Source organism: Phyllostomus discolor, chromosome 1 (genome assembly GCF_004126475.2).
Source record: "Phyllostomus discolor isolate MPI-MPIP mPhyDis1 chromosome 1, mPhyDis1.pri.v3, whole genome shotgun sequence".
In the NCBI taxonomy this organism is placed as follows: Eukaryota; Metazoa; Chordata; class Mammalia; order Chiroptera; family Phyllostomidae; genus Phyllostomus; species Phyllostomus discolor.
The window spans coordinates 108,913,339-108,937,269 of NC_040903.2; the positions used below are offsets into that span (position 1 = coordinate 108,913,339).

The 23,931-nt window shown below is 35.1% G+C and overlaps 1 protein-coding gene and 1 long non-coding RNA gene across 2 annotated transcripts in view; one reads left to right on the forward strand and one right to left on the reverse strand.

The window, feature by feature from the left end:
* ITGB1 (integrin subunit beta 1) overlaps positions 1-23,931 on the forward strand; it is a 37,834-nt gene that overhangs the window by 3,903 nt on the left and 10,000 nt on the right. The window contains exons 2-12 of the mRNA XM_028508282.2: positions 4,974-5,040; positions 7,708-7,793; positions 12,423-12,645; positions 14,407-14,577; positions 15,339-15,577; positions 18,190-18,345; positions 19,921-20,016; positions 20,323-20,412; positions 21,192-21,332; positions 21,491-21,690; positions 23,578-23,816. Coding sequence (XP_028364083.1) covers positions 4,974-5,040; positions 7,708-7,793; positions 12,423-12,645; positions 14,407-14,577; positions 15,339-15,577; positions 18,190-18,345; positions 19,921-20,016; positions 20,323-20,412; positions 21,192-21,332; positions 21,491-21,690; positions 23,578-23,816 — 1,708 coding nt within the window. The remainder of the gene's footprint in view (positions 1-4,973; positions 5,041-7,707; positions 7,794-12,422; positions 12,646-14,406; positions 14,578-15,338; positions 15,578-18,189; positions 18,346-19,920; positions 20,017-20,322; positions 20,413-21,191; positions 21,333-21,490; positions 21,691-23,577; positions 23,817-23,931) is intronic.
* Positions 2,418-20,963, reverse strand: LOC118500957. Its single transcript, XR_004903530.1, has 3 exons — positions 20,953-20,963; positions 13,612-13,613; positions 2,418-2,520 (listed from the first exon to the last, which is right to left on the reverse strand). It is a non-coding gene; the product is annotated as an uncharacterized LOC118500957 (long non-coding RNA).

Consider the following 23,931-nt stretch of genomic DNA (forward strand, 5'->3'; position numbering starts at 1 on the left):
AAGGAGTGTAAAGCATTTCCCTTTCCCAGTTTCTAATTCCTTTGTTTGACAGTATAGTGAGTGACTTGGGTATTTGTGGGTTTTGCCTTTGCTTTATATGTATGAGGTAAAGACAGACTTAAGTAGTCTTTTGAGACAATTAGAGAAGCAGTTTGATTCGGTAAAGGTTTCTTGATTGGGAGGTGGGAAACCTGGGTTTCAATGCAACCTTCTAAGGCTTTTACTTTCTGCTTCTACACCAGAAAGTATTGGTCTCCACCCTTCCCTCATTCTGTGAGTTGAAGGGTGGCTGCTGCTTGGCCTGAACACTGCAGAGTGCAGCTCTTCTCTTCTCCAAGGAACAACCATGTTCGTGTATCATTACCAGAGACTGGGGAAAACCTGCCAATGCTGACCAGCCAAATCTATTACTGTTAGTCCTTTGTGAGGATGTAACTCTGTTGTACAGTATGTTTTAATCTATCTGTATATTGAATGCCAGTTATCTGAAAAATGCTGTGCTTGAGTGGGTATAGAGGAAGAAATTGACATCCACCTTGCTGTTGAATATATTGTTAAGTTGAGACAGGTTGTATCCAATCTAGGGAAACAGCAAGTATCAAAGAATACTTTACACAATATACCATACAAGTATTATTCTCTAATAGACTTTGAGAAAACGATCAGCACTGAAGTAAGTGCTTTTGGAAGGCTTTGTAGAGGAGCTTGCAAAGGTATAAGAAAAGGTATGGATGGCAGGTGGGTCACATATTCAAAAGACAGCTTAGTTAAAAGGCAGAATCCAGTCTGATTTAGCAAATATTGTTTGACTATTTTTAACATTGAAGACCTGGATTCTTGCCCTCCAGCTCTAGTCTGGTGAGGTCCACAGACATAAACACAATTAGTTACAACAGAAATTTTATAATAGAATTAAAAACAACACTTTATTATGGAGCATCCATCACTAAAGGTTTGTCATTTACTGTGCTGGGCACTACAAAGAAGTTGTTTTGGGACCACAAAGAAAGGAGAAGTTAATTCTGTTTATTGTGGTTGATGAAGAGCCAGTGAAGGCCAAAACAAGCAAACAAAGCCAGAGAGGTAGAAGAAAAATTAGTATTTAATTTTATTGTAGGGAATGTAGTTTCAATGGAGTGATGAGGAAAGTATTTGCACAAAATTGTTGAGAATGTACTAATTGAAGTATGCATATCACGTGTCAGTGTCTACGTTTATCCAATGCATATGTAAATAATTTAGCTTTCATATTCTATGCAGTTAGGAATAGCAATTTATTACCTCTCTAATATTTTATGGTTTATGTATGATTTATTTCAAATTATGATTTTAGTGCTTCTTAAAAGGGCTGGTGGTGGGTCATCTATGATTATTGAAGGAGGAGGTTGTAGTTTGAGAAGGTGAATTTAATGTTATGTTGTATTAGGAAAACACAACAAAAAACACAATAGCATATGGCTTTGTGCTTATTAAAGAAACATGGGGTTTAAAAGATTGAGAACCATTTGTTAAATAGTCACTGCGGTTCTTATGTTTAGAATCCTATGTATGACCAGTGAAAGAGTTGGAAACTAAGAAAATTCAGTAATCAGGTAAACTGTGATACGTATATCACTATACAGATATTTGTGTTTAAACAATTTCGCATTCATGGTCATATTTTACCCTTACAACAATTCTGAGGTAGATATTATTCCCAGCTTAGTGCTGAGTAAAATGAGAAAGTGATTTCTCCCTGTGTTTTGTTAGATTTTAAAACATTTGTTATACATTTAAATGGTAGCCAGTGCTGCTTGTTCTACTCCCCTGCAGAGCAGAGAAAGATGATAAACGGTATAGTCAACACTTATTAAAGTTTTGATCAAGTAAGAATTTTGGAGGGATCTACCTAAAGGGTGGATAAAATTACAATTACACAATTTGGGAACATAACTTACAATTCCTCTTAACTGAAATTATGTGGAAGAAATCTTGCTTTCAAGTGCTCCCTGATCTCACTAATCAGGATGGATATTTATTTATTTATTTATTTATTTTTTATTTTTTTGCTAGCTCCATTCACAGGTATTTTTGTAGACATGACTCAGAGTAAAATTTTCCAACCGAAATGATTACTAACCTTTTCTTTTCCCCTCAAGGAAAAGGCAGCATTTATAGTTATAGCAAGTGTGAGGAAGGAATAGCTCACTAGACTGGTTTGAAGAGTATCAATTGCTTGGAAGTGTCACTTTTGAGTGGAAAGAGGAGCTAGGAAGAATTAACCTTCAGACAACTTTTCATGCTCATTTGGGATCAGCCTTTAATAAAATGGCTCATAGCTTTGTTTCAAGTGTTTATTTTTCTGCTTGTATTTCTGCAGTCTTAGAGTTTATATTGTGCCCCCTCACCAATTTTTTTGAAATTTAATGGTTTTTGGATTTTTTCTTAGATAAGATTCCTTTTTCTGGGACTGGTTGGGTTATTCTAGTGGTGTGTTTATTCGGTCACCATCGATAGTATCGAAATGTATCTAATTGTTTTCTCAACCTTGAAAGGTGTCTCAAGGTAGTCTAGAAGTCCTTGAAATAGCCTGAGATGTCTCCCTATGAAATGCATGTCAGTCCATATATGGCCTCTGTGCAGAAACGGCCCTTGAGCTCCCTTAGTCACAGTCTTAATGTTCCAGGTCCTTTTTGTCACAGCTCTGGAATTGATAACATTATTTGGGTGTCTTAGAATTATGGTCTGCATGGATTTATTACACATTACACCTTTTAGATTGGCCTTAAAAGGTGAACTGTTCAGCCTCTCACACGTCCATGACAACTTTTTTGATCTTTTCAGATGCAGTCAGTGATATATAAAAAACTGTAAGCTCCTGGCATAACAGAACTTGGCTGGTCTGAGCACATTTGCTCAGTGGTTGACTCTGCACATTGTTGTTAATCGCTTTTCTCTGGAAGCCACCAGAGAAAAGGTGAGCACAGCCTTTGACACAGAGGAAATGAAGTATCCAGGTGCTGTGATACACTGGAAGCATTGTCTGGGAGCTGTGGGAATAGCATCTTCGAATGGAAGCTTTGAAGAGGGAGGTTTTTAAAAGACATACTTTAGCTAAATGAAGGATATTTACCAAGTGAATAATTCCACACAGTTACCCTGCTATGATTGTTTTTAAAACCCATTGTCTGCTTATAATTCTTTGTGATCTGCAGATCTTCGTGGTTACTTTGTGTACTGTTATTTGCATACCTGTCATCTTCATGTGTACCTTGCATCCAAAATTACTGTACAAACGTTTTGATGTTACTTCATTTTATTATTGTTACAGCTTTAATAGGTTCATTAAGTTGATGTAGTTAGCCTTTCCTTATTTTTGAATACATGATGTTTGTACTTGTACCTATTATAAATAATGGCAGTGGTGGGCAAACGTAGGTTTACAGTTGTGAGAATGTGAAACAGAGTTTATTCATGTATTATTATTTATTGATCATTTTATTATTTTCCATATGAACAATTGTAAACCTACTTTTGCCCACTCCTGAGTTCTGTACTGAATGTGTATGGGAGTGTGTATTTACCTTTTATATTTTTAATTATTTCCTCAAGATGAATTCCCCATAGCTAGATTACTAAGTCAGAAAGTAGAAACATTTTTTTAACGGTTTTGATATAGGTTAATTATTTCCCCCCAAATTATACTAATTTACAGAGCCATATCTAGTTTTTCTCCACCTGCTGCAGTAAGTTTTGCTAGGTTAAAAAAAAATTTTGGGGGGCCCCTGGCTGGCGTAGCTCAGTGGATTCAGCGTGGACTGTGAACCAAGTATCGCAGGTTCAATTCCCAGTCAGGGTGCATGCCTAGGCTGCAGGCCATGGCCCCCAGCAACCACACATTGATGTTTCTCTCTCTCTTTTTCTCTTTCTCTCTCTCTCTCTCTCACCCCCCTCCCCTCTCTGAAAATAAATAAATGAAATCTTAAAAAAAAAGTTTTTTTGGTTGCTAATTTACTTATGTTGCTTTAATTTATATTTACTTGATAACTAGTAAAGCTCTCCTTTTTTGTTCTATGTTTTCATTTTTGGGGAGGGGCAGATATTTATGCATAATATTCCACTGGCTGCTAGCCCAAGAGCAGTAAGTAGTTAAGGGGTAGGGGTCAGGGACCTGTGGCTGTAGCCACCTTTGACCAACTCTGGAATGTTACAGAGTAATGTAGTGAAAACTTTGATTGACAGAAGATGGTTGTGTATATCTTATGGTTTGGGGTATTCTACTTAATATAAAGAATATTACTTAATTTTTCTTTAAAGATTCTGAAAGACACTGAAGCCTTTTTTAGAGCTTCCTATGTCCCCCACCCCCCTTTTTGGGTCTAGTTTGTAGGTCTAGAAATTGTAGGAAATTAAACTGAATATTTTACTAATTCCATGCATAAGAGTTGATGTTCTTTAAAAAGATCAAAATTCTAAAAGATCATACTCACAAATTGAGTCAGGACCTTGTACAGGATATTGGTCTCAGGCTGAGGAAAAATAAACACTTGAAAAATTGTAAGGAAGGGGATAGCGTGGTCAGGATTTTGACAAGTTCACTTGAACATTCTGTACTGATGCAACGTGTTGGTCCCCCAGCAGCCAGAGGAGATAACAGATTTCATGGAACAAAGATTGTTACTAGCTTTTATGGTGTTAGGGAATACTTGACACTGTTATTCTTTTTTAAAGCATTGTTAATTAAATGTTAAAATACATTTGAGTTGGAAAGCAAGAACAGGTTCTGGAGATCTGGTATGAAAGTTAGTTAATGTTGGTGAAAGATGTACCTGAGGAGAAAAGGCAGATAATAGGGCTGTAGAAAGGTTGAAGAAAAAGTGGTTTGAGGGGTACTGTGCTTGTAAAATCAACAGAAGATAAGGTGGGTGGGAATGTTTTAAGTATTTCGTTGTTTTATTTTTTTTTAATACAGTGTTATGCATTTCATGTTTCAGATGAATTTACAACTGATTTTCTGGATTGAACTGATCAGTTCAATTTGCTACGTGTTTGGCCAAGCAGGTAAGAAGAAAATATCCTGTTTGTCTTTTCATTTCATTTTCTTGTACTGCTTTTTGACCAGTTCCATTCCAGGAAAACCTACACCCGACCATGCCGATGCATCTGAAGTCCCTGCAAGTATCTCACTCAGAGTAAACGGCAAGGTCCTTACAGCGGCCTGCAGGGCTCTTCCACAGTCACCTGGCCTCTGCCACCCAGAATAATGGTAGGAGGCTGGCCAGTGAAATGCTAAAATGATAGGATGAAGTACTATACAGAAAGAGCTTTCGAGAATGTAATAGAGTGAGCATTAAGAAAGCAAAGGCATATAATATATTTAAAAGAAACTAAAAACTATACAGTTGTGGATTATGAATTAGCCATTACAGTCTAAAAGAATAAAACCAGAAACAATTGACTTTCTAGAACGGGGGTGTCAAACTCATTTTCACAAGGGGCCACATTAAGCCTCACAATTGCCTTCAAAGGGCCGAATGTAATTTCAGCTCCTTAACAGTTAAGGGTAGTTACATTTATACAGTCCTAAAATTATTTCGGCCCTTTGAAGGCAACTGCAAGGCTGATGTGTCCCCCAGTGAAAATGAGTTTCACGCCCTTGTTCTAGAAGATGTTCCTGCTCTTGCACAAAGTCTTATAAAGTATTTACATTGTTATAAGAGGAATGAAAAATCAAGCCAAAATGTGTTTAATCCTCTTATAAAACATCATGCATCCACATCCGAAGTAATGGAATATCCAGTTCTGTTCTCCAAATCTTAAAAAATAAACTGCATAGAACAATTACTTGATCTCAGGATAAGAAGGACTTACAACACAGAAAAAATGAAGAAAGAAACTATGAAGAAAATATTGATAAATTTCAACTGCATAAAACCAACAACATAAAAACCCCAAATACTTATATGTCAAAGCACCATCAACGATAAGAAACTAAAGGTTTAATTTCATTATCATGTGTAGAGACCCAGTAAAAACAGATGAGCATAATAGAAAAATTTGCAAAAGACAAAACAGAAAATTTATAAAAGATATGATCAGTAAAAATGTGAAAAAAATGAAATCTTAAATAACTTAAAATTGAGTTGATATTCTAATTTATACTTGTTAAATGAGTAAAAAAATTTATATTAAAAAATTACTTAGCACTCTTGAAGGTGTGATGAAATGGTAAATAGGGTACAGTATAAGGAAATACACAATTATTAAAAGCCATATTTTTGAAGAATTTATAATGAAACACTTAGGGTAAAGTATAAGAAGTAGCAGCACAATTTACAATAGCCAAGTGTTGGAAGCAACCTAAATGGTCCATCAGTAAATGAGTGGATCAAAAACTGTGGTACATTTACACAATGGAATTCTATGCAGCAAAAAGATATAGAAGGAGCTTTTGCAACAGCGCAGACAGAACTGGAGAGCATTATGCTACATGAAATAAGCTAGGGGTTGAAAGACAAATACCATATGATCTCTCCTATAAGCGGAATCTAATCAATAAAATAAGCAAAATATAAACATAGACATTAAAATATAGAACAAACTGATGGTATAACTGGGAGGGGGATAAATAGGGGAAAGGTTATCAAGGAACATGTAAAGAGGACACGTGGACAAAGACAAGGAGATAGGATTGAGGGTGGGAGGTGGGGGAGGTTATGGGAGAAAATGGAGACAACTGTACTTGAAAACAATTAAAAAGTCACTATAATTAATAAATAAAAATAAATGACAGCAAGGAAGACCTCTCTGGGACCTAACTTATTCTGAATCTTTAGGAAGTAATTTTTGGGAACATCAGTTGTCTCAATTCACTATTCCCTTAAAATTGTATCTCTTTGTTTAATTATTGTGGATTTTAAAAAATCATTTGTGGTAGAAAATGATTTTAAACAAAGTGATAATTTCTGTTTAAAAAAAGTAGTATACAAAATGTATACCCCCAATTTCATTTAAATAATGTCTGTATATTTTTGCTTCCTTGCTAATATTTTGATCTGTGTAAAAAAGGACTTAAATACATAAATTGTTAATAGTAGTTATTTCTTATGGGCAGATTACAGGTGGTTTTTAGTTTTTCATGTTTTTATATATTTGTCAGATTTTCTATAATGAGCATAATCAGAAAAAACACGATGGACACAGTCCATATCGGTGCTTTCCACATTAGAGGCATGCTGATGCTTAGGTATATTCCAATAAGACATACTTTGAACACAGAGTCTAAAAAAATCATGGGGTTGTGGATTGGTTGAATATGGACTTTTATTTAACATAAAACTGAAGGGAAAATTGCTCAAGATGCTTATAGGCTATGGTTGTGGTAGTATGAGTTACATGAAAAGAAATAATACTTTGCCCAGTTGTAAGGAAACTCCTGACAATTATGACCATCCATCATGATGGATCCTGAAATTATGCCTTTGATGAAAAGGATAAATGTGTATATAGATTAATGGTACCTAGTCTTCGCTGTAGTAAAAAAGAAAGTATAGCTCTCTGTCGGGGGATCTATAGCCACCTCTCTTAAGGCCCTTTTGTGAGACAGGCTTGATCGTAGTAGTCACATTTATTATTCATAATATTGCATTATCATCGTGATCCTGATTTTCTATTATTTTCTGTTTCGAAATGTTGAGTAAAGTGGTCTGATCTTTTCTCTCCTGACAGATGAAAATAGATGTCTAAAAGCAAATGCCAAATCGTGTGGAGAGTGTATACAAGCAGGGCCGAATTGTGGATGGTGTACAAATTCGGTAAGTAAGATTGCGTAGGTTCTTTCCATTTACTCTGTAGTCATTTAGTGTTACATAAAACTGAATCTTGGGGAAGAGTTAGAAATGAATTTCCACTTAAATCATTATTTATTGAATAAGTGTCATCTCTGTTACAGTATTGTGTCATGGTCTGGAGTTGTGCTGTTGAATAGTAGCCTCTGGGCACATGTGGCTTGAGCAACTGGAAGTGTGGGTGGTCCAAATGGAGACTTGCCGTAAGCCTGAGATAAATACCAAAGCTCAAAGGCTTAATGATTAAAAAATTATTAATAATTTGAAATGCTAATATTATATGTTACTAAAATTAATTTTATGTTTTTAAAATGTAATTACTAGACAAATAAAAAAATACACACACACAAATATATATATATATATACATACATAGCTCACCTTTGTGAAATATTTCTATTATACAGGTTTCCACTAAACTCGAGCCATTTAATTTCCACTGTCTTAAATTTTCCCTTTCTTTGATGGGAGACATACAAATTAACCTTCCTAATTATATTTGAGTTAAACTAATATGAAATTTATTTGCATCCTAATAAAAACCCATTGAAGCTAGGGTTTAAATTTTATTCACTTTTGTTGTCTCTATACTTTGCTTAATATGGTACCTTCCACAAAGGTTACTGAATGTTGAATAAATGAACGAGTTAGAACAGGAGGTGAAGGAAAGTCATTTTGAAGATATATAATTTATCCACAGTGTGAATAATACCAGAAAGTTAAAAGCTTTTTATTTGTTTTTACTCAGGCATTTGGCATCCCCCTCCCAACACACACACATTTAAAGTACCTATTTGACATAACTGGTTAAATATGGTTTAACCATATGAAAGACAAAATGAGAGGTTTTTCTATTGTTATTTAAAAATTTTTGTGGTAATTTCTGTTCTCCTAAAAGTGGTATTCTGAATTTGTATGGAACCATAAAAGGCCCTATATAGCAACAATGATCCTGAGAAAGAAGAACAAAGTTGGAGGAATCATGCTACCTAATATCAAATTATACTATAGGGCCATAGTATTCAAAACAGCATGGTACCAACATAAAAACAGACACATTGATCAAAGAAACAGAATAGAGAGCCCAGAAATTAACCCACACTTTCATAGACAGTTAATATTCAACAGAGGAAGCAAGCATATAAATGGGCTAAAGATAGTTTATTCGTTAAATGGTTTTGGGAAAGTTGGACAGATGTAAGCAGAAAAATGAAACTAGACCATCTTCTTGTACCACACAGAGGAATAAATTCAAAATGGATTAAAGACTTAAATATTGAACCCAAAACCATAAAAACCGTAGAATAAAACACAGGCAATAAAATCTTAGACATTTCTGGTAGCAGTATCTTATGTGATATATCTCCCCAGACAAGGGAAACAAAAGAAAGAATAAACAAATGGGACTTTGTTAAACTAAAATGTTTTGACATAGTAAAGGAAGTCATTAATAAAAAAACAAACCACTGATACATCTGATAAGGGGTTAGTATCCAAAATTTATAAAGTCCTTATAAAACCCAGCACCAAAAAAACAAAATGGGCAAAGGACACTTCTCTAAGGAAGACATAGAGAGGGCTAATAGACATATGTAAAGATGCTCAATATCACCAATCATCAGAGAAATGCAAATTAAAATCATCGTGAGATGCCATCTCATACCTGTGAGAATGGCTATCATCAATAAATCAACAAGCAATAAATGCTAGTGAGGATGTAAAGCAAGGGGAATCCTAGTACACTGTTGGTGGGAGTGTAGACTGATGCAGCCACTGTGCAATGTGCAGTATGGAGATACCTCAAAAAGTTAAAACTGCCTTTTGACTCAGCAATCCCACTTCTGGGAAAATATCCAAAGAAACCCAAAACACTAATTCAAAAGAGCATAAGCATGCCTATGTTCATTGCAGTGTTATTTATAATCACCAAGATATGGAAGCAGCCCAAGTATCCATCAGTAGATGAGTGGATAAAACAACTATGGGACATTTACACAATGGAATACTACTCGGCCATAAAAAAGAAAATGTTACTCTGCGACAATGTAGATGGACCTGGAGAACATTGTGCTAAGTGAAATAAGCCAGTCAGAGAAAGACAATTACCATATGAGTTCACTCATGTGGAATCTAATGAACAAACTGAACTTACAAGCAAAATGGGAACAGACTCATAGAGAGATGACAGCTAGTGGGGGCAGAGGTTAGGGAGTGGAGGGATTGAGCAAAAAGGAAAAAGAACTCATGGACGTGGACAACAGTTTGTAATATGTGGGATGAAGAGGGTATATGAGCAATAAATGGTAATGGAAAAATTACAATAAAGATTAAATAAACAAATAAAAATGTTATTCTGGAATTAAATTGGAGACAACTATCTAAATAGCTTAGCCTTTTGATCTTTGTGGCATAATTCCTAAATTATTAAAGGTTAATTTTGAATATGAGGTTTGTCCAGAAAAAGTCCAGCCATTGTTAATACCAGAACAGTTTGCGCAACATTGTTTTAACCTGGCAGTCAAGGGGGGTGGTGGACTGGAATGCACACATATGAACAGTGATGACTTCACTGTACTAGTCAGTGGGGATGGTAGATGCCATTGAGTGAGCATTTGTACTGTGTGGCCATCACATTAAAAATGACTGAGTAGAACAACAAATCTGTGTCGAATTTTGTGTTAAGCTTGAACATTACTGCATGGAAACTATTGGGATGATTTAGAAGGCTGCAGCTATGGACAACTAGCAGTTGTCAGCTTCATCACTGCAATGTGCCTGCTCATGCATCATGTCTCATGCCAAGTTTCTTGGCAAAACATCAAATTACCCAGGTGACTCAGATACCCTGTAGCCTTAATTTGGCACCCTGTAACTTCTGGCTATTCCTAAAATTAAAATCACCTTTGAGAGGAAAGAGATTTTTTTTTTAGACCTTCGATGAAGATCAGGAAAATATGATGGGGCAGCTGCAGTGACTAGGAGGACTCTGTGAGGTCCCAAGGTGCCTACTTTGAAGGGGACTGAGGTGTCATTGCCCTGTGTACAATGTTTCTTGTATCTTGTGTCTTTTTCAATATATGTCTCTTTTTTGTATTATTTGGCTAGATACCTTCTGGACAGACCTCATATTCAGTGAAATTTTACTTGCATGTTATGATTTTAAAGTTTCTTGGATTGGCTAATGTTTGGAAAGAAATAATGTTCTGGGTAGTTTGTTTTTGTGCTTTAGTATTTTAGGTTTGATAATATATAAAGGCAATGCAGCTTTGAACCATCTGGTCCATGGTGTTTCTTTCCAGTTGTTTCTCTAATGACAGAAATTTAGGGTTATGTTTCCCTTTAAAAATAACTGATCAGAACCACTGTGTATTTTTTAAGTATTCTCACTTACTGTATACAGCACCATAAAATTCGTAGATAATGAAATACCATATAAAAGTGAACATAAATGACCCCAAGTGAAAGGCATTCCCTCATTTTCTCAATGTTGAGGTTAAAAAATTTTGGCCAACTAAATATAAAATTTTTAGGGATATATGTCAAATGTCTTATAATAATTTAGTTATATATATACATTTTAAAATGATACACATGTATATAATACTACATATATTTGTGTATGTGTATATATGTATATTTATAGTCATTTTTTTTTTTTGCTCCCAGTCACATTTAATGAAAAACTTTTATTCAAAATCTTTATATATATCTTAAAAGCAGTATTTTTGTTTTTAGTAAGGTATTTCTTTGGTCATCTGATAAAAATCTTAAATTTCCATCTAAGTTGTTTGAAGTGTAACACATTTTGAAATCATGTCCCTACTGGAAATTTTACCCTAAGCCACAAGTCCTACATACCATTTTTATTTTTTAAATTCACTACATACCTTTTTTATTTGTTAAATTCACCCTATGGAAATATATTCATTATCCTTGTAATGTAATCACTTACTGTATTGTTTTTAAAATAAATTTTAAAAGTCTTGTTTACAGGAATAGCCAATAGTTGAAATTTTTTTCAAACCCCCAGGAATACTAAATTTGTGCTAAATTTCTTGATCTTTCTAAAAGTAACATCATTAATCAAGATGCTTTTAGGATAATATCTTTTCTGTAAACATGAGTTGTACAAGATATTGTGATTGAGAATGCTACATAATATGAGAGGCTTTTAAGGATTTTTCTAAGGGAAATTTTAGGGAAAAATATTGATAATTGAGTGTGTTACATATCATTAGTGGCTGTTAACCATGTTGAATAAGTGATTTCACTGAAGAAATTTCTTTGATTAGATACTCTGAATTTGAAGGGAGGGCAGTTAAAATGTATATACTTAGATTAGTCCTAAGTATTATTAAAATAATAAATTAGTAGTAATGTATTAGTAAGAAAGGTATTACTTTCAAGAAAATCTTTTATTTATATATAAGAGCACTTAATATGTTTTGGATGAAGGAAACATTTTGTTTAAAAACCAGAAATTAAGTACATTAGATGTGTCACTTGACTTTTGCAGTTTAATTGTATATTTACAATTAGGTAAAAGATGTGACCATTATGCTTTTTATTTACACCTATATTTTATATGTTGTTTAGACATTTTTACAAGAAGGAATGCCTACTTCTGCACGATGTGATGATTTAGAAGCCTTAAAAAAGAAGGGTTGTCATCCAGATGACATAGAAAATCCAAGAGGTTCCAAAGATATAAAGAAAAATAAAAATGTGACCAACCGTAGCAAAGGAACAGTAGAGAAGCTCCAGCCAGAAGATATCACACAGATCCAGCCACAGCAATTGGTTTTGCAATTACGATCAGGTACAGAGATCATATTCTGTGAATACCTTTGTTTCTGCTTGAGCTTTCTGACAACTTTATACAAGTCTCACCAGTTTCTGCGAGGATTTATTTCAGTCATGCACTGGCTCTCAAGTAAAAATGTGGAATACATTAAATCTTAGACATTTTTTTCAGATTTGTAAGACATATGTACTTGAAATAAAAATATTGCCTAATGTTCAAGGTGAAGTCTGTTAAAGATTAAGAAAATATTATATTTAATGGGTTTTAAAAATAAGTGTCTATCCTCTGGCATAATTACATAATATACAGACATATTTTAACTTATATTTCCCCTTGTATTTGTTTAGTATTGTGAAAATATTAAGGTTTTTGCAAGAATCTGTGGCAATCTCATGGCTAAAAAACACCAAAAAAGAAAACAAACCGTCTTCCTGCTCCTTCCATTTTCCATCCCTTTTCTCTCAAAAGTGTGGTGCACATTCCTTGTATGTGACTTCCACTCCCATTCACTCTTCACCCTAGTGCAGGCTTCTGCTTCACACCTGTCCTGACAAACCTCTGCCATCACCTGATCCACTGAGCCTAGTGGATCATTGTGGGAGACCCCTTTTTGTGTGTGTGACTTTCTGTACCAAGTCATGCCTTTGAGCCTTTTGATATGCTGTTTCTCTTGGCTTCTGTGGTATCAGCTCCTAGTTTTTCTTCTGATCACTTTGACATTGCTGTCTAATCTTTTTAGTGTCTTTTTTTTTCCTTTCTCTTTGCAGTCCACTTAATTGTTGACTTTCCTCTTGTGGCTTTAAAACCATTTGTATATTGTCACATAGAGTTTTCCCTTTTAACCTTCACATCCATTTAGTGACTTGCCTACTAGAAATCTATATAGAAATAATCTACAAGTTAAGAATTTAATGATTTTTCACCCAAACCTTCTATTTCTCATATATTTCCTAAGTGAATTACACCTAACACCTCTTATACGTCTCTCCTCTTTTTCCCCGTTGTTTCTATTCAGATCTTCATTGTTCTCTTAGATTTTTGCTATAGTTTCTTAACATGTCTCTTTGTCTCTATAAGTCATTTTTAAAACTTTTTACCAGGTTTTCTAAAGTAAAAACCAGAGTTTGTTATTTGCATGTAGTAGGATCCTATTAAACAGAGAACATAGGCTACTTCTAATCAATAAAAAATACTTTCCAGGGGAAAGAAGAGAAACAGAGAACAGTCTTGACTTAGAATTTTAAAAAGTCAGTGTAGCCTATAAAAAGCCCTCCTCACACACCCTAGTCTCATTTATGTTGTACCATCTATTTGTTTTTCCTGTGTGTTAGTTCTAAGTCAACCATTTTTGACTGTTTTATCCACTGTGGATGTTGTCTTTTTCATCTTGCATCCCCAGTGCCTGGCATTTTGCCTATTTGTGAATGAAATTGAATACATGCCACTGCATTACTTATGGAATTCCTGTAGGTTTTGTAAAAATTTACCCATATTTTGTTGTGTATAATGTACACTTTTTTGTCAAAAAAGATTTTTGAGGGAAAAATAAGGATGTGCATTATACATGGTATAACGGTCACATACCATGGGTATGATAATCCCATGTAGAGTGCGCATAAAAATGTGGGTGTGCATCATTCATGGCAGAGTACTGTAGAGCAAAAATACATTTCATTTTAAGGTGTTTACCTGGTAAATACAATTTATTTGTTTTATTTTTTCATTGCTTTTTATTGCTGACAAGCGAATTTCATTTTCTAATATCTGTTTAATTAGGGGAGCCACAGACATTTGCATTAAAGTTCAAGAGAGCTGAAGACTATCCCATTGATCTCTACTACTTAATGGACCTCTCCTACTCTATGAAAGATGACTTGGAAAATGTAAAAAGTCTTGGAACGGATCTGATGAATGAAATGAAGAGGATTACTTCAGACTTCAGGATAGGTTGGAATATTGAGAAAATTAATAATTTTCATTTGTATAAATCTTGGCAGTTTTATTCTTCACCATATACTTGTGAGATAAAGAGGGCAGGTTAGCTTTTTCTTTCAAAGAGGACTGATAAGTCTTGTCACATATCTAATAATCTTTCTGTGTCCTTGTTTCTCTGTTATGTGTGCTACCATGTTACTTGATACAGATTACTATTGTCCCTTGTATCCACGAGGGATTAGTTCCAGACCCTCTGCAGATACCAAAATCCACAGATGCTCAAGTCCCTTATGTAGAATGATATTTGCATTTAGGCAACAGCAGGGTCTGCCTACACATCACTTTATTCATGTGGATTCATCATAGTCCTTGGTGCATGGTAAATTCAAATTTTGATTTTTTGAACATTCTGAGATTTTTTTAAAAGTACTTTTGATGCATTTTGTTGAATCTGAGAATGCAAAGCCCATGGATATGGAGGGCTTGATAGTCTACCAAATAGATAATGAAATGCTTGTGTTCATAGGATTTTATAAACATGTTGAGTATTCAGATTATATTTTATTAGTAATTAATATGACTGCATCGGTCATTATAGCCCAATCCTACTTCAGACCTGTATTTTTCATGTTTTAATGATCTCCTTTCCAGACCTTACTGTTTCTCCTTAAGGGATAAGGTTGACTCACACGTGGTAAGATTCTTGATTTGTTTTTCATGCAAGTTTATTCATTCATCCATCCACCTGTCTCTATGCCCTTTTTCCTGCACAGGGTTTGGCTCATTTGTGGAGAAGACTGTGATGCCATATATTAGTACAACACCTGCCAAGCTCAGGAACCCTTGCACAGGTGATCAGAACTGTACCAGCCCATTTAGCTACAAAAATGTGCTCAGTCTTACTGATAAAGGCGAAGTATTTAATGAACTTGTTGGTAAACAACGCATATCTGGAAATTTGGATTCTCCAGAAGGTGGCTTTGATGCAATCATGCAAGTTGCAGTTTGTGGGGTAAGTACATTCATTTTCTACAAAGGGATATTATTGTATGAATTTTACGTGTGATTCTACTCTCCGTTAGTAGAAAAAAATTACCTTTGTTACCATATTATACTCAGTTATTCCAGAGAGATGCAGAATTTAGTCCTTTAAATTCCCTCCAACTACAAGTGCTTTAAAAAGCATATGTAATCATTTTGTCTCTATTTGAACCAGGCACTTAGTTCATTTATACAGGGCTTTAAAAATCCAGAATGCTTACTATTTGAAACAGTGGGACACTTCCCCAGTACTTTAGCTGTTGTTTAAGGCTTTTAAAGAGGCCTAGATGTCCTGATGTGCTGGCTTTGTGTGGAGGTGAAACTGAGGTCATCTGAGGTATTGCAGGAACATTAACAGTGCGCAGATAGAGAGTGGCTTCAGACCGCATTTCCTTTGGTCACTTTTCCTCTGCTCATCATCTTTAAGTATGCTTTTCCCTGTGTTTTGGTAATTCAGGAAGAAAGAACTTTTTAAAGTCCTAATTTATAAGCTGCGAACATGTACTTTAAGAAGACATACAATATTTGTAATTGTAATTTTAAGATTTCCAGTAGTAGCAAGCTCATGTTCACTGGACTAGTGGTTAGAGTTTTATGATCCACTTACCAGCTGAAGATTTTGGGATGATCTTGTAATGCTGTAGCTGAAACTAGAAAACATTGTGAGATAAAGTTTGTCTTTTTCAATTACAGTTTACATTCAGTATTATTCTGTATTAGTTTCAGGTGTACAACATAGTGACAGTCATGTACTTTACAGAGTGGTCCCCTGATACTTCAGGTATCCACATGGCTCCACACAGTTATTATGACATTATTAACTATATTCCCTGTGCTGTAATTTACATCTCTGTGACTAATCATTTGTACATCTTAATCCTTTCACCTTTTCCCCCATTTCCTCAATTCCCCTCTCCTCGTAGTCACCAGTGTGCTCTCTGTATTTCTGAGCCTGTTTTTATTTTGATGGTTTGTGTATTTTGTTCATTAGATTCCACATGTAAGTGAAATCATATGGCACTTGCCCTTTCTCTGTCTGATTATTTCACTTAGCATAATACCTTCTGGGTTCATTCATACTGTTGCAAATGGTAAGATTTCATTCTTTTTAATGGCCAACTAAGTATTTCATTGTATGTATGTACCACAGTTTTTTTTCCACTTGTCTATTTATGGGCACTTGGGTAAAGTTTAAGTACCTGCTACTGTATCATTATCCTTCTTTTTTTCGTTGTAGTACCCCTATTTCTTAAAAATTCCTCCTTGATTTCAGATGTTTTGAAATGGTTACTTTTCAGCCAATTTTTGCTAAGGTGCTAAATGATATCCAAGATAATAATATTGTATAACACTTTAGTAGAACGTGGCTTTAAATTTTCCTATCACCACTGATCTTAGGCAATTCACTTTGCCATTCTAGAGGGCTGTTTCCTTCTCCTTAGGAAGTGATAATAATAGCTATATGTCATGGGGCTATTATGAAGTTTAAATTTAGTAATCCTTATAAAGTGCCACTAAGCACTAAGCAGATATTAACTACTATATTTTTGCTACTTTTAACTTCTCTCTGGGTAGTTTCAATTTGAGGATAGTCTGCTTTTAAAGAGGAAGAAAGATTAATATTCTAGGTAGTGCCTCCCGACACCCTTTTTCTTTCTAGCCATTCGTTTGTGATCCTGTTAGTGGTTCACTGTCAAGAGAGCATTCTGGGCTGCCTGTAACTGTGCCTCCACCTGTGGGATTGAAACAGTCTATAGCACCCATGGCCACTGCTGTCTTTCTGCCTGTTGGGCTGATTGAAATTAACTGTTCACCTACTTCTCTAGATCCACTGAGTTGCTAGCATTAATAACTTTAATTTCTGCTTCAAGAAATTTACAGTCTTGTGAGGATATAAACAGATGTATTGAGTAAATCTAGACAAATATAATTACAAAATTACCAAGAGAGAAGAGGATTTTATTGCTATATTAAATTCTTTGTTGAATAAGGTAGAGAATAAAATAAATGAAAAAAATAAGCATTACTAATGTGTTAGAATGTGGAGTTAAGCAGGGCAAGTCTTTGGAGAAGATCATTTGTTCTGGAATTAAAGAAGGAGGGCCTACTATGGAGGGTTGATTAGGGAATTCTTGCTGTAGAAGACAGCCAGGGCAAGGATGGAAGGGGACAGACAGCAGCAGGACAGTAAAGTAAAGGAAGGGGCTGCAACATTTTTATTTAATGCAAAGTTCCTACTGTGTGCTGGGCACTGTGTGAGCTGCCGCAGATATGAAGGTGAGCAGCACAAGATGTGGTCCCTGCCACACATGGAGTAAGTTAGCTTACTTTCTATTGGGGAGACAGACATTGATTTTTAAAGATAAAGTTACTAAAAAGAAGCTAAGAGAAATGGACAGTCAGGCAAGATGCAGTTTACAGTGGGGTGGAGGAGCTTTCTTCAGTGGGCTCTATGTGTTTATCAGCAAGAATAGAATTAGCATTGTGAAAAGAGAAGATACAAAATAAGGCTAAAAGTATTGTGGTAGTCTATATGAATTATCGTGAGTAGTATTTTAAAATTATAATCCTTTTCTTTTTAAGTCATTGATTGGCTGGAGGAATGTTACACGGCTGCTGGTGTTTTCTACAGATGCTGGGTTTCACTTTGCTGGAGATGGGAAACTTGGTGGCATTGTTTTACCAAATGATGGTCGATGTCACCTGGAAAATAATGTATACACAATGAGCCATTATTATGTAAGTGCTTAATTCCTTACACATTGAATGGGTTTTTGTTGAATTTTAGTGTTTAATACTGAGTATTGTAGCTGACAGGCTTGTGGGTTTTTCAGGGTTTGAGGTTTTGTTATTTTGGTAAGTTCGGGTCCTGACCTAATGTGCAGGAAAGCTAGTATTGCTGTTTCTAAAGATGTGGCTTTGTGCTTGCTTCCTTCCACTTAGACAAAGGTACTCAGTAGGATAAAAGGAGCTGCTTAGACAGTTATTCCATGGCTTGACCATAGCTGCCTCTCCTTTCACTTGCATGAATCATTTGTTAGCAAGTTTGATATTCTTTCTAAACAAGTAATTTGTGTAGTTGTACAAATAAGCACCCTTTCTGTACTAAAAATAAAGACTGGCAAATTATTTAGGTTCTGGAAGAAACTTAAACCTTGGTGAGTCCTGGTCTTTTTCTTAAGTGATAGGTAATACAACCTTTAATTACTGCCAATACTTTAATTTCATCATTCTGACATTTAATATACAAAGAGAACCTTCCTTTATAAAACCTTTTTACTATGGAAATTTTTATATACATATAAAGTGAGAAGAGGATTAGAAACCCACAGGTAATACCACCCATTTCAGCAATTATTTGTGTTATTTCAGTCAGCCTTGTGTAAGTAATCCACTTATATATGCAAATTATTATGATTTTCTTAAAAAACTGCAAAAGATATTGATTGGGTGTAGTTACATGATGTGGACACCGGCCTGCAGTGTCCGAAGCATTATGGATGAGACAAAATAAATTCACATGGACGACTGAGTCCTGTGGAGGAAAAGGGATGGCATAACTTTACTCTCAAGGGGAAAGCACCCTACCCTTGCCTTGAGAAGTTTTTATTGGATTCAATTTGCATAGGAATACAAGGTTAATCATTATCAGGCAGTAAGGATCAAACAATAGGTAACATACAAAGAACTGTCAGGGCCTATTTTTAGTCAGAGTCAGATAGTTAAATGGCCAGAAAACTTTGAGGAGCAAACTCACTTCCTGCTTGGACCCCTATCATTTAATTGAGAACATTCTAAACAAAGCAGGTTTCACAGGATTTTACATATTCTTTCTTAGGCCTGATTACCCTAGGGAACCCACCCTTTCCAGCACAGGCTGCATCCACCACCGGCATTGTTTCAGGCTTAAGGCATTGTTTCAGGCTTAAGTCAGGCACGGGAAGTAAGGCAACCAAGAGATTAGGAGACTTCTTGCAGACAGAATGAGGACTCAGGCTATGTCAAAGCCAAGGGGCAAGGGTCCATCACCCCTTTTCTGTAGCCCCCAAGTCCTTCCCTGGGGGCTCCCATGATCATGCCTATCTTAGGTCATCCCTCCCTTGAGGAATCTTACCCATCATTGGGTGCCAGGCAGGATGAAGTAAAAGTAGCAGAGGCAGCACCCCTGCCAGGGAGATAAGCTTTGTCTCCTCAGTGGCTTTTGGTCCAAAGGTCTCTCACTCAGCCTTAGCCATGGGCGGGTTACAGCTCCTGAAACCAGGCAGGGCAGTTCCCAACAATTACATACTAAAATTTTATTACTTATTTTTTTAGGATTATCCTTCTATTGCTCACCTTGTCCAGAAACTAAGTGAAAATAACATTCAGACAATTTTTGCAGTTACTGAAGAATTTCAGCCTGTTTACAAGGTAACTATATATATGTACAAGATAACAAAGAAAAAAATTTCTAGACCCCTTTTCTTTAGTCATTAGGAGCAAAATCATATATCTCAGTTTAAGTGTGGAAAAATATCAGGCAAACTGGATTTTACAAAAGTATTTTATATTTTTAATACATATTATAAAACTAGGTGTTTTTTTCAGTTCTGACTTTTTAAATTATTTAGAAAATGTATAGGGGACTAGTATTTAAAAATAAGTAGTAGGTACTCAGTAGGTGCTTATGGTCGAATGAATGTATTAGTATTTTATGTGTTTATCTTTTAATTGCAGGAACTAAAAAATTTGATCCCTAAGTCAGCAGTAGGAACATTATCTGCAAATTCTAGCAATGTAATTCAATTGATCATTGATGCATACAATGTGAGTACACTTTAAATAAGATCTATTTGGACAATACCCTGTTGTGAATACTTTGCTCAAAGAAAGTAAAACTCCCTTCATGACACATTTCAGGGGTTCCCAAAATGTTTTAGGATGACCCTAATCCAAAAAAAGAGATTTTTAAAATTTTCAGTATTCTGGTTGTTCCATGTCTATCCCATAGTTGTTTCCCATTGTTAACAGCATAAATTCCCATCCTACAGAGATACCTTTTATGCTGCAGCTTTTTATATTTGTCCTAAGTCTGAGATTCTTAAAAGCACTGGCTGGAACCTTTTTACTTGTTTTTGTTTTTGTTTTTGTTTTTGTTTTTGTTTTTGTTTTTGCCAGGGCTGACATAGTTTCTTAGCCAATTGGTCCCAGGTCAAGCTGAGGTTATAGGGCCATATTGCCAATGGGGAAAGATGATGTGGGTTCCTAGTTCTTAGGACTCTTCAAAATTAATATTAAGCTTCAATGCCATATGATTATCATTATTTTAACTCAGTAATTAAAACAATACTCTTTTCAATCATGTACATTATTTTGAAGAATTGATCTTGAATTTATGGGGGTGACACTGGTTGATTCTAATTAATTAGTGTCTGCTTATCTAGGTTCTATGTTTTCTAGGCACTCAGGATTTGGTTTCAATTATTTTATTTAAATGATATTGTTCTCTTAACAATTTATTGTACTCATTGGTTTTATGCATTCAACTTATTTTACAGTAGCATTTTTTTTTTTGCCTTCCTGTGTATAATTAGTCTTTGCTTTAGTCCCTTTCCTCAGAAGTAATTTTGGAAAACAGCAAATTGCCAGAAGGAGTAACAATAAATTATAAATCTTACTGCAAGAATGGGGTGAATGGAACAGGGGAAAATGGAAGAAAATGCTCCAATATTTCCATTGGAGATGAGGTAGGTTATATAAACATTTTCTGAAGAAAAGAAAAAATTGTTTATATAAGCAGTCTAGTTTGTAATGTGAGAATAAAAGAAATGAGTAGCTTTTTGAAATATTTTTAGTAGATTTAAATTGTTCAGTTCACTTAAAATTTAATCTTTTTTTCTTTAAGGTTCAATTTGAAATTAGCATAACTTCAAATAAATGTCCAAACAAGAATTCTGAAACCATTAAAATTAAGCCTCTGGGCTTCACTGAAGAAGTTGAGATTATTCTTCAGTTCATCTGCGAGTGTGAGTGCCAAAGTGAAGGCATCCCTGGCAGTCCAAAGTGTCACGAAGGGAATGGAACGTTTGAGTGTGGTGCGTGCAGGTATGCCAGAGGTTGTTGGAGAAGGACACAGGGAAGCGTTGATTGGTTTGAAAAGTTATAAGGCAGGCTATGTTTTGGGACATCCAGTGAAAAATCTCTATATGGAACAAATGTGTGGTTCCAACCAGTACAATCTAGTGTGTGATATTTACAGAAAGTCCTTCCTTGCCTTTTTTTCTTAAGACTGCTCTTTAAGTAAAGCTTTTATTTTCATTTAAGATGTGTATTTAACAAACTATCAAGGTAGCATTTGGGTTTTTTTCTCTCATATAATGGCAATCTGAATTTTCTAGAGCTAAGTATGCTTATAGTAATATGTTTATTAAAGCTTTCTTGGAAAAATATATCAAACTTATAATGGTGATTTTATCTGGGAAATGAAATTAGGAAGCAATAAAGGATGTTCACTGTATATTACATATACTTCTACATTGTTAAAATAATTTTTTTAAATGAATACATTTTGTAAAATTAAGAAAACAGTATTTCAGAACTTAGAATCAAATTAACTTTAATCAAATTATTTTAAAGTGCATTGCTACACTGTGGTTACGTACTTTTTAATTAAAGATTATAATTGATGCCTTGGCTGATGTGGCTCGGTGGATTGAGTGCCGCCCTGTGAACCAAGAGGTTGCTGGTCGATTCCCAGTCAGGGCACATGTCTGCCTTGGTTGCAGGCCAGGTCCCCAGTGAGGGGTGTGTGAGAGGTGGCCACACATTGATGTTTATCTCCCTCTCTTTCTCCCTTCCTTCTCCACTGTCTAAAACTAAAATAACTTAAAAATTTTTTTTAATTACAATTAAAAATACTTTTTATACAGCTTTCTCCTTAAAATTATAATAGGAGGGGAGTGTATTTTAATTTAATGTTAGTCCCAAAGGAATAGCCTCTTAAGGGTTTTAATCATGAGAAGAAGAAATGTCTGTATTTCACTATCAGTTATTAACTGTCTGTTCTAAAGAGCAGTTAAGATGTTTATTTTTCATGTGCTTATCCTGAGTCATATAGATGCATTTTTAGTAAAATATCATTTAACTAAACAGGTTATCTTGAATATGTTTTGTCTGCCTTCCATTTATATGTTTAGCAGACACTACAGAATCAGTGTATTCAGTGTCTATAAGCATCAGGTGTTTTAAAAAGATACAGGGTGTCTGAAAAGTCTGGACCCGTAGGATACATTTTTTTCCCCCAAAGATTTCATTTATTTATTTTTAGAGAAAGGGAAGTAGGGGAGAGAAACAGCGATGTGAGACACATCAATCAGTTACCTCTCACAGGAACTGAACATGCAACTCAGACATGTGCCCTGAGTGGAAATCAAACCAGCAACTTTTCAGTTTGTGGGAGGACACCCAACCCAGTGAGCCACACCAGTCAGAGTGGCATACATTTGTTTTTAAACAGTATGTTACTTCTGTTTTCAAGTGATAATGCTTAGTGTTTTTCTTCGGCTTCCAGGCACGTTTGGGGTGTGTTTGTTGTGCTTTTTTAGATTAACAATTGAACCATTGCATTAAATTTATAGATATTTCACCTATAATAGCAAATGTAATAGGGTATCATTTGTAAACATACTCTTTAAAAATAAATTTATACTGTTTGTAGATGTTTTATTTACTGTTTATTGCTAGATTACAGTTTCATCTTAATTAAAAGGTTACGCTCCTTAAGATTTTTTTCCTAGATCTTTGCATCTATTCTGTATGAACTGGAATGGCTGGTCTTGTGTGCATGTATACACTTTTGTGTACAGGAACACTCTGTGTAATGTACTTGTAGTTTAAAGACATTGTTCATAGTCTTATCTCTTCTTTCATTCTTTGCAGAAGCATAACTAGTTATTGTTATTTTATGGGATTGCAATATTGGACTCTCTTTAGGTGCAATGAGGGGCGCGTTGGCAGACACTGTGAATGCAGCACAGATGAAGTGAACAGTGAAGACATGGATGCATACTGCAGGAAAGAAAACAGCTCCGAGATCTGCAGCAACAATGGGGAGTGTGTCTGTGGGCAGTGTGTTTGTAGGAAGAGGGATAATACAAATGAAATTTACTCTGGCAAATTCTGCGAGTGTGATAATTTCAACTGTGATAGATCCAACGGCTTAATTTGTGGAGGTGAGAAAGTGGTCAGAAAATGGTTATAAAATGATGATTGCTGGTTCTATTTCACATATTTCATTTAATACAATAAAAATATTGGGAGTTTGCTTTGTGACAGAGAGAGGATGGC